This window comes from Leucoraja erinacea, chromosome 2 (genome assembly GCF_028641065.1).
Source record: "Leucoraja erinacea ecotype New England chromosome 2, Leri_hhj_1, whole genome shotgun sequence".
Lineage (NCBI taxonomy): Eukaryota > Metazoa > Chordata > Chondrichthyes > Rajiformes > Rajidae > Leucoraja > Leucoraja erinaceus.
The window spans coordinates 18,107,855-18,119,671 of record NC_073378.1 but is presented as its reverse complement, the minus strand read 5'-3'; the positions used below and the strand labels follow the sequence as shown (position 1 = coordinate 18,119,671).

The 11,817-nt window shown below is 44.1% G+C and overlaps 1 protein-coding gene across 1 annotated transcript in view; it reads left to right on the top strand.

Moving 5' to 3' along the window:
* Positions 1-9,945: 9,945 nt before the first annotated feature.
* The window catches only part of gpr158a (G protein-coupled receptor 158a), a 672,698-nt gene continuing 670,826 nt past the window's right edge, over positions 9,946-11,817 (top strand). Inside the window, exon 1 of the mRNA XM_055652257.1 lies at positions 9,946-11,392. Coding sequence (XP_055508232.1) covers positions 10,479-11,392 — 914 coding nt within the window. The 5' untranslated portion in view covers positions 9,946-10,478. The remainder of the gene's footprint in view (positions 11,393-11,817) is intronic.

Sequence of the window (11,817 nt, the reverse complement as noted above, 5' to 3'; positions counted from 1 at the left end):
TCAACACTTCATGCTGCCCTGGTAAGGCCATCAGCAAACCCATTTCACACCGGTCACGGCCTCTTCTCCCCTCGCCCACCAGGCAAGAGGTACAGAAGTTTAAAAACGCACACCTCCAGATTCAGGGACAATTTCTTCCCAGCTGTTATCAGGCAACTGAACTGTCCTCTAATCAGCTAACCAGTCCTGATCTCCCATGTATCCCATTTGAGACTTTTGAAGTATCTTTAATGAAACTTTATTGGACTTTATCGTGCACTGACTGATGTACTCCTTATCCTCTATCTGCACACCATGGACAACTTGACTGTAATCATGTATAGTCTTTTCTTTGACTGGATAGAACACAACAAAGGTTTTCATTGTACCTTGGTACATGTGACAATAATAAAGTAAACCATTTCTTTTTTTTTTTTTTTCTTTTTTTACCATGGACAACTTGACACATATAAATCATGTATTGTACCGTCTTTTTTTTTTGAGCTTTAAGGATAGAAGTAAGGAAAGTAAAGAAAGTGCGCAAGAGTGGTGAAGTGCAAGAGTGTTGGGAAAAGAAAGCCCTTAGAAAAGAAGTTAGAGAAGGAAGTAAAGTGAGAAAATAGACCCTAGAAAAGAAAGAAAAAGAAAATAGGAACATAGTAAACCATTTCTAAACTAAACTAAACATTCTTTAGTCACCTCACCTCATGCCTTAGTATAATCAGAAACATGTATTTCAATCTTTACATTTGACTGTTGGGAAATACATTTTGATTGGGTTGCACTGTGAAACTTTGGTTTATGATTAATATTCCTATTCACAGAAACATTGGTATTTTAATACAAATTTTCTGTCGCTCCATAGATGCTGCTGCACCCGCTGAGTTTCTCCAGCACTTTTGTCTACGTTCCAATGAGACTCTTGGAGAACCCATTGGATTATGCCAATGTCACTAATTCATGAAAAATACCATCTCACAAAGAAAGTTTTATTAGTATTTTCAACAATTGGGGCATCGTTAAGTTATAAAAACATCAAAACCATGCATTCCAATGTGCTTAGAGCTCTCTAGTCATGGAAATCCATGCCAACCAACAGACACCTTCAGTGATGATACTAATAGGACATAAAGTACATAGTTGTGTAGGAAGGGACTGCAGATGCTGGTTTAAAGCGAAGATAGACACAAAAGACTGGAGTAACTCCGTGGGACAGGCAGCATCTCTGGAGAGAAGAAATGGGCAGTACATAATTTATAGTTCAGTACCATAGTTTATTTTTCTCCAAGTGCCTCCTTAACTTTAGTTCTAACAATTACTTAAAAGAAAACCCCTGAAGATACAGCCCCAAGAAAACCACACCACTTATGAGGAGCACAGGAAATCTTGTTTATTTCTCAGGTGTTTCATCTCAGCTGCCACAACTTTATGCAAATATTCTTCATACAGAAAGCACTGTTAAAACCCATTAAAATGTATGTTAATGCGTAATTGATTTTCTGCAGTGAAAGAACATATTTTCCTCTTCACTGTGATGACTGTATCATAATCCCAACAGAACAGCACATCCCTTCCAAATTTTCAATAGAAGTATTCAATTTTCCTATGATCCAGACTGAAGATTTTGGCATTGAATTTAAAGACTTATAATAGTTCTGCTTCAAGTGATGTCAACAACAGCTGTTTGTTGAGATGTACTTATTCTTTTGAATACTTGACAAGAATATTACATCCAACTATTAATATTTTGATAAATGCAATATGCAATTTTTTGCAATTGTTAAAATTCCAAAATGAAAATCTATGGGGTAATATTTGTGTCAATGCACCACCTTTAATGTACAAAATGGAGAAATGCCATTATAAAAATAGATATGCCTTTGTAACATATTTGATTTTCTTAATGTGCAAAATGTATACATAATGGATGCAATCATCATGTTCATGATGGTTGGCATAGGAAAAAATGTTTGCCAACCAGTCCCTTAACACAATCTTGTCATTCAATTGAATCAGAGCTGATGCCAAAACCTTCACTCATATTTTAGTTTACACAGCTTAGCTCTATTTCTGTTCGTAATTAGCAGGCATCTATCAATCCCAGTATCAATCGGTACCACTATTTTTAATTTCAATCCATGGTCTTTCAGGAGAATCATTTCTGTACTGTATATCCAATAGCCTCTGTGTAAAAGTACCCAATATTTTCACATTTTATTGCCCGCCTCTAATTTTCAGATTATGCCTCTTTATTCTAGATATTCCTCCTGATGTAATAGTTTCTCTGCACTCTCCCTAAAACGTTTTATTCTTTATTTAAACTTACCAGTTGTATCATCACTCGAACTTCTGAATTCAAGTAAATGAAAAATAGGCATATGTACTACACACCTATAAATTTTAACCTATAAATCCATGTAAGTTCTCCGAGCCGAAGCCCCTTTCCTTTAAAAGCCAGAAATTCTTGCATGAAGGCTGACCATCTATTTACCTTTTTGAATCATTTATGCTTTGGTTTTGCATAGCTGAATACCCAAACCTCTGCTGCTGCACAAATTCTAGTCTTTCATCATGAAAAACACATTGCTTTTTATGGAATCAATGTGAAAGACCTTGTAATTTTCCCAGACTGGATGCCAGCTGCTGCATTTCAGTCCAAATACATATATTCCTTTTTTATAACCTCTTCACTCATCTTCATAACATGCTGTGTCTACTGGCTTGTCATGTCAAAAGCTTGTAAACTAAATGCATTAATATGAGTTATAATTATGTTATTTTTGCACATATTCCACTAAAACCAGATTTCCCTCTCACCAATGACAACCTACGTTCTCTCCAAATCCAGTTTTATTTAAATAGACAGAACCAAATACTATTATGAATGTCTAGATACACAACAGCCATATGTGTTTCTACACCCATCATGTTTTATAGCTTTGCAGGTCCTCCAGATCAGGGTTGGAGTAGCAAAGAAAAAGTACAAAAATGAACCCAGCGCACAAGATACTTTACTACTGAAAATCAGACAATCTGTTATCTTGTGGTAAAATGCAAAGTGCTGGAGGAATATTATACAACAAAATAAGAGAGACACAAGGAACTGCACATGTTGGAATCTTGAATAACACAAAGTTCTGGAACAACTCAGCAGGTCAGGGCAGCTCTGGAGGGAATGGGCAGGAAATGTTTCCGGTTGGGATTGAGCCTGAGGAAGGGTCCCAACCCGAAATGTCACCTGTCCATTCCTTCCAGATATACTGTCTGACCCACAGAGTTACTCCAGCATTTTGTGTTGTGTTTTATACAAAGAAATAAACTTGGTTAATAAAATATCCAAAACCCAATTCACAAAATGACAGATACATAAAATGCTGCAGATGCCGGTATACTGTGCAGGTCAGGCAGCTTCTGTGGGGGGAATATACAAGTGGGATCCCGAAGGATTCAGAAGGAGGGTTCCGACCTAAACCATCGACTAGATACTGCTTAACCCACTGAGTTCCTCCAGCACTTAGTTTTCCCACAAAATAGGAGATTGTCTGATTTTCAGTAATAGAGTATAACTAGACTAAGTGGGACCCAGAAATGCTGGAGAAACTCAGCGGGTGCAGCAGCATTTATGGAGCGAAGGAAATAGGTGACGTTTCGGGCCAAAACCCTTCTTCAGACTGATGGGGGGGGGGGGGGGGGGGGGGGGAGAAGGGAGGAAAAAGGGAGGAGGAGGAGCCCGAGGAGCCCGAGGACAGGGGATGGGAGGAGACAGCTCGAGGGTTAAGGAAGGGGAGGAGACAGCAAGGGCTAGCAAAACTGGGAGAATTCAACATTCATGCCATCCGGACGCAAGCTACCCAGGCGGAATATGAGGTGCTGTTCCTCCAATTTCCGGTGTTGCTCTGTCTGGCAATGGAGGAGACCCAGGACAGAGAGGTTGGATTGGGAATGGGAGGGGGAGTTGAAGTGCTGAGCCACCGGCAGTTCAGGTAGGTTATTGCGGACTGAGCGGAGGTGTTCGGCGAAACGATCGCCCAACCTACGCTTAGTCTCACTGATGTAAATCAGCTGACATCTAGAGCAGCGGATGCAGTAGATGAGGTTGGAGGAGATACAGGTGAACCTTTGTCGCACCTGGAACGACTGCTTGGGTCCATGAATGGAGTCGAAGGGGGAGGTGAAGGGACAGGTGTTGCATTTCTTGCGGTTGCAACGGAAAGTGCCCAGGGAGGCGGTGGGTCCCTGTCGCACGGGAGGCCTAGTCCCCCAATGCAAACCTTCCCCAATGCAATATTCCACCACTCACCCGTTCCCCCATTGCAACCTGCCCCCCCAACGCAATATTGCACCACTCACGCATAGCCCCCAACTGTGCAGGCACGTCTCATTTCCCCTCATCCCCCTCCACGTTACCCTCCCCCTCCCCTTCCTTCACCCTCCCACTTCTTTCCCCTCTCCTCCTCCATTCCCCCAATCCCACCCTCACCTCTCCCTCCCTCTCCTTTCCCCTATCCTCAGTCACTCCCTCCCTCCCTCCATAACTTCTCTCCCCTCCTTACCCCCCTTCTATCCCTCTATCCCTCACTCCTCACCTCCCCTATCCCCCCCACTATCTCTCCGTAGCTCCCCCTCTGCCCTCCTCTCCCTCTATTCCCCAGTCCCTACCTTCCCCACTCCCCCATCCTCTCCCTCTATTCACCCTCTCCCCCACTCTCCTCACCTCCCCCACTTTCCCCCTTTGCCTCCCTATCACTTGCTCTCACCAATCTACCCCCACTCACTCTCCTCCTCACATCCCCAGGATCTTCCTCTCTCCTCCTGCCCTCCGCCAATCCATCCCCCACCTCTCCCTCCCTCTCCTTTCCCCTACCCTCTGTCACACCCTCCCTTTCTCCATCCATAAAAAGCAACATCTGCAGGACCTTCTTCCACATGTCATTCATTGTTAGCTGTCGTTTAAATCCCATGACTTGACGATTGGACCAGTTTATATCGTCAAGTCAAGAGAGTTTATTGTCATGTGTCCCAGATAGGACAATTAAATTATTGCTTGGTGTGTGTGTGTGTGTGTGTGTGTGTGTGTGTGTGTGTGTGTGTGTGTGTGTGTGTGTGTGTGTGTGTGTGTGTGTGTGTGTGTGTGTGTGTGTGTGTGTGTGTGTGTGTGTGTGTGTGTGTGTGTGTATGTAAGTTACTCAAACTGCGCGCAAACTGCTCGGCCACCCTGCAACCGGATTCCCCCTCTCTCCCCCTGCCCACTCCGCTCAGCCACCGCTTGGCCCATCCCCGTCGTGTCTGACCGCCCGCTGCTGCCATTCTACCCGTCCCTGCCCTTCTCACCTGCCTACCTGTCTGCCTGTTCACTGCCGCCTCCAGGTCGTGGGGGGGGGGTCGAGTCGGTGTTCATCACGGTGGGCACCATGAGTTTCGATGCGCTGGTGGAGAAGATCTCCTCCATGAAGGCCCTGAGGGTGAGTTACCACAATGGCGCGCGGCGGAGGAGATGGATTCGGGTGGATGGGTAGATGGGACTGCCAAGAGAACGGTGATTAATCTGGCGAAAAATCGTAGCCCTATCAGGTACCGGTTTTTGCGTAAATATAAAAACCATGCAAACCGGAAGAGTACATGATCAGAGTTTTAGTTATGTATAGAATAGATAGAAGAAGATGGATGGATGGATGGATGGATGGATGGATGGATGGATGGATGGATGGACGTGCATGCATGTGTGCATGCCTGGGTTTATTTTTGCATTTTTCTATTGTTATTGTATGTATTTTTATTAAACAATATGAACACATGCACACAAACCATGAGCACACACTGGTGTTTCCAGAAGAGAAAATAGAATAAAATATATAACTGCAAGACTATAGGCTAGAAATGATATATAATTTGTTAATATCGTTACATTACAGTTATATTTATTAATTGTTAATTTGCCACAATTATAATTACAATTGTTAATTCAATTCCTTTTAATTAAAAACATGACATTATAAGCATATTATTCATTATAACCTTAAAATGTTGATTTGATTATTTTTTGATTAATTTTTCTTTTAAAGACACCCATGGTGCAGGTTTATGACTAGATACACATAAGGCATATTTGTCATGGTCTTCATGGAAAACCACACTGAAGAAATAATGGTAATAGCCAGATTTTCCTACCAATGTAACAGTAAATCTAATATCAGAAATAGTTTTATATTATAAGAAATATAGGATGGAAGAGTAGGTTTATAATGAATAAATATTTTTTAAATCATTATGACCTCTGTATTCTCCTTTAAATACTTCCGCGCACACACTTGTTAACCACCAATTCATTCTAACTGACAATATTACCATGCCAGCAAGGCCCTGGAAAGAACAGTGCAAAATTATTTGCCCAAATTATTAGTATTGAAGGGCCATAAGGCAAATGAACAAGGTTTGGTTAGCATTTTCCAGCTTGATAATAAATTAGTAATGGCATTGCATAGACCCTAAAATTTAACTTTTTTTTTTCCAGATATGAACTAGGTATGTAAAGCAATGTGCCCAGACTAAGAGGCATCCATTTTATTACCCATTGCCTTCTTCCAACTGGATGGTAAGCCAGGTATATATCTGTCTGTGATTAATTTGAAGGTTTCCCGTATCCTTAAACTCAGCCATAAATTCAGGCAGAACCAAGCAGAATCTTGGAAAAACACCAACAAATGAATCAAAGCTTTGAGGTGGATCCCATGCAAGCCTTTGCTTAACACCTTCAGCAGCCTGAGAAGATGGCAAGAAAACAACTGCAAGCTGCAAGCTGCTAAGATGGAACTATCGATCTGTCCCACTCCTCGTTAGATCTTTGTTCCAACTGTCACGGGTCATAAGTCTATTTATATATTATTGAATTTTGATATTAGCTGTAGATATTACTTTTTGTGGGCCAATAAGCTGCACTATCCTGTCAAGATAATCTATAATGAGACAGTCTCAATCTTATGCCCAGGCCTTTAGTTATGCATACTTGACATAACTGAATGTTTGGGATAGGTATTATATGTATGAAAAGACTGTTATTCATGTTGCAGTGATGTGCATGTCAAGAAGTTGCATGTGTTTAGTAGATACAAATAAAATTGCCCCAAAAGGTTAAATTATGTATTTTCTGTTCTAAGCATTTTTTAAATAATGTACTGAGAATAATTTACAGCAAATCAAACATTATGATCACTGAAAATTAAACATTTATGAATTTGAATTTGTTCACGTTTAAATGCTGTTGGAACTTTTGAAAGTGCTTACATGCTGACAGGGTTGAGTGCTGTCCTTTACCATGCTGAGGTTAGGCACCATCAACTCATACCTACCTCTTGAGCATGACCCCACAGTTGAACACCAGACCACCTTCTCCCAGACTATCTCAAGAGAGAGTTAGATTTAGCTCTTAGGGCTAAAGGAATCAAGGGATCTGGGGAAAAAGGCAGGAACGGGATACTGATTTTAGATGATCAGCCAGGATCATATTGAATGTCAGTGCTGCCTTGAAGGGCTGAAATGCCTACTTCTACCCCTATTTTTCTATGATTCTATTTCTGATCTCATCTTCTCTGGCCATCGTTCCCAGCCTTGCACTGCCTTCCTTCCCAAAATCCACAAAGAGGACTGTCCTAGGAGAACCATTATTTCTCCCTGCTCCTGCCCAACAGAACATATCTCCAAATATCTTGATTCCATCATATACCCCTATGTCCAATCCCGTTTGACCTATATCCGAGATACCTCACATGACCTTCAATTGCCCTTTCAGTTTTCTGACCCCCATTGCCCAGTCTGAAGAAGGGTCCCAACACAAAATGTGTAAGCTGGAACTGCAGATGCTGGTTTAAACTGAAGTAACTCAGCGGGACAGGCAGCATCTCTGGAGAAAAGGAATGGGTGACGTTTCGGGTTGAGACTCTTCTTCAGACTGCCCTCCTTCCCAAACTGGTCTGAAGAAGGGTCTCGACCCAGAACATCACCCATTCCTTCTCTCCAAAGATGCTGCCTGTCCCGATGAGTTACTCCAGCTTTTTGTGTCTATTTTCCCAACACAAAATGCTGCCTACCCATAGTCTCCTGAGATGCTGACTGATCTGCTGAGCTACTCCAACACTCTGTATATTCTTTTGTGAACCAGCGACTGCAGTCCCTTATTTTTACATGCAACCTTAAGTGCTATCTATATAATTATCTTTCTTAATTCATCTTGATTTCCCTTTCTTTACGTGGAATTTTCTCCATGTACACAGTCCTATTCTTTGGTTTAGTGCATAGCTGCTTGTTTGTTCATTCAAAATCTTGGGTTTCTGATTTTCTTAGAACATAGAACAGCACAGCACAGGAAGAGGCCCTTTGGCCCACAATGTCTGTGGTGAACATGGTGCCTCTTCATTCACATGATCCATGTCACTCAACTCCCTGTAAATCCTTCACTGTAACATTTTTCAGCTCTCCTGTTCATGTTACACAAAGTAAGCGATAATAGTTGAGTAATTAATGGTAATGCAACTGTAACATTCCATTAGATACGCTGACGAATGTCAAGGCTGTGACAATCAGACTAATGGTTAAATCCACAGATCTCCAGAGTATTGGATTTAGTTTAGTAGAGATGCAGAGTGGAAACAGGCCCTTCGGCCCACCGAGATCGCACCAACCAGGATCTCCCCACATTAACACTACCCTACACACAATTGGGCCAATTTTGCATTTATACCAAGCCAATTAACCTACATACCTGCACGTTTTGGGAGTGTGGGAGGAAACCGAAGATGTCAGAGAAAACTCATGCAGAGAACGTACAAACACCGTTCAGACAGCACCCGTAGTCAGGACTGTACCCGGTCTCTCTGACACTGAACCCGGTCTCTCTACTACTACCCCACCGTGCCGCCCTGGTGAGAGGCCCGCTTGAAATTCCCGACGGCAAGAAGGGATGGGCAATAAATGCTGACCTTACCAGCAACGCCCGATTCTGAAAAAGCAACAGCAATGCGTGCAATACAAAATATTTAGACAAAATATAACACCTAAAATATTACACGTAATATTCTGAGTATTTAGAGAAGAGTTTTCATTTTTTACACGGCTTCCATAAATATTACACGTAATATTTTAGCCAAAACATTTGTCAAATGGTTGAGAAGTCTTCATAATTGAATACTCGCATTGAGGAAGTAAAATTATTTTTCTCAAATGACCTGATGAATTTGCATGATCTTCTCTGGCCGCTATTCCCCGTTTTATTTTTCTGCGCATCTTTGCTTTCTGATAAATAGTGAGCAGTGCCCGAACTATTGTCGCAATGTTTGGATTGGGGAGATGGGCCTCCGAATATCACCAATGAAGGGCTCGGAATTGCACTCAGATCGCTTGTCGTTTCAGTACCGCGGAGAGCAACCAACGCAACCGCGCAACCAAGTTGCCTCTCAGGGCCAGCTGTATTTAACTTGGTGCTTAAATATGATTCACAATAATAATGACACCGAACTGGCTGAACAGAACAGAACCCAAGCGGTGCACGGTCTATGTGTATCTAGAAAAGTTATCGTTTGTTACAAGGCTCGCATAAAGGATTACATCAACACAGATCACATCGCACTGGGGGATGCAACAGTGCCTGGTCGAGAGCTCAGCAGCCAGCCAGCCAGGGAGGGAGCCTGCCTTCCTGATTAGCTGCTTAGCTGCTCTGTCTGCGACTCTCCCCTCCCCGTTACTACTGCACGTGATATTCGAGATCCTCCCTCTCTTGGTGGAGGCTGGCGCCAGTGAGCCGACTCGCTGATTGACGCCGACCTGCACCAACTACCTGCCGGGGAGCTCCGGCGTCGTGCCGGCCCACGGCCAATGCTTATGGAGGAGGGTGGAGGCGGTGGCGGCGGCAGCGGGTGTTGGCGGAGCAGCGAGTGAAGGCTGTTGTCGTGGCGCCTGGCGGGGAGGGAGGGGGAGTGAAAGTGAATGAACGAGTGAGAGAGGACGGTTGGAGTTGCCTTGGTGCGAAAACAAAGTGTGGAATGAATGCCGCGTCCTGGCGTTAACCCGCTGCCACCCCCGCCCGAACAGACACTGGTTCTACCACCGCCACCGCCACAAACTGTTCTCCACTACTGACACTCCAGGAGAGGATGGGGCGGCAAAAAGTCTCCGGGTCGGAAGCCACTTTTGCTCTCGGGCATTTCGTGCCGCGGGGATCTTTAGAAGCTGAAGAAGGGTTTTAAAAAAACAACATCGAGCCAGCAATGCCATCGGTTGGGATGGAGATGTAAGCGGCATCACTGAGACATTAGCGGGTGACCTGGCTGAGCGGGGCTGTCGTGTGCGTATTTATAGACCCAAGGTCCAAGCCAATGTTGACATGCCAATACGGAGGGATGCGTTCATTTTAAACTATTTATAAATGCATTTCTGCATTTTTACTGTCCGCTTCCTGGCTCCCTTTGTCGCCATAAACTGAGTTTACTGGAACCGACTTGGCAGGCGAGATGGCAGGTTTCCTGCTCTCTCTGCTACTACAGATCCAGGTAGGATTCGTCTTGGGATCCAGCTACGGGCTGGGCGGACGCTCCGCGCAACAGAGAGGGAAAGTGGGCAAATATGAAAAGCAGTCCGTTTACAACAGGGAAAGCAACACCCACGACTCCCCGAGAGCATCAAATGCGATGAAGTCTTTGGAAAGCGGCGGCGGCGGCGGCAGCGGCAGTACACATCAGCAATATGACAGCCTGCCCACTCCTGTCTGGGCTTTCCTTCATACTGGGGATCCTGCCAAGCTCGGCTATTCTAACTGTACCAAGAGGTACCAATTGTCGAATTTAAAAGCGGTCTCCGATGCCCTGAACATCCACCCGTCACTCCACAGTGCCATGGACACAGTGGTGCACGCCACCAATTTTCTTAACATGATCCTTCAAACTAACGGGGTGCGGGAGGTGACAATCAAGGAAGACATTGAGTGGTATCATGCGCTGGTGAGAAGCATTCTGGAGGGCGACCCCAAAGTCCATCGGGCGGTGGTGACTTTCGATGTCCAGCCCTTCACTTCCCCTCCCCAAGTCTTTCTGCAGGCCACCCGGATAGACAATCAGATCTTGCTTCAAGACCTCTCTCGCCACACTCGGCACCTTATCAACCTCACTGCCGAGACCGAGTGGTTTAACCGGCTGAAACACCAGCGATCGCCCGCTTCCTATCTCCACAGGAGGCTGCTGAGGGACGATCTGAGGACCGTGCACCCCTCCATGCGCAAGAAGAGCATGAGATACCTGGTGGATAAGACTCACATCAAGTGGTCGGCGCCGTACTTGGAGTGCGAGCATGGCAAATACAATCCGCTGTGGCTGCTCACGCTCTCCACCTCATTTTACGGACTTAAGCCGGATTTTCAGCCCGAGTTTAGGTGAGCTGGGATAAGTAGTGTTGCGTAGTTTTACATGTACACGTTCTTAAATCTACTAAGGCCGTTGATAGACGTGCCACTGATTCTCACCATGTTGAACGCACTTGATGGTATTCAGGTTAAGTTTGCAATTGGTGACACTGGGATTATTGTTGTTTTGGAGATTGGTGGTCAGAGATATTGATTTTCAGAGAGACGTGAAAAAATGCACTGTCGTGAAGTCTCTGAAAGCGGGCACGCTGTAATCGTGTAGACACTTCTATTTCGGAACAGATAGAGCACCACCCCAGTCACTTGAAGGCGATTTGACTCGCCGACAATCCAATTATATATTATCGGTGAACACAGTTTAATAGTCTAGAGTGTTTTATTGTCATATGTCCCAGATGGAACAATGAAATTCTTACTTGCAGCAGCACGACATA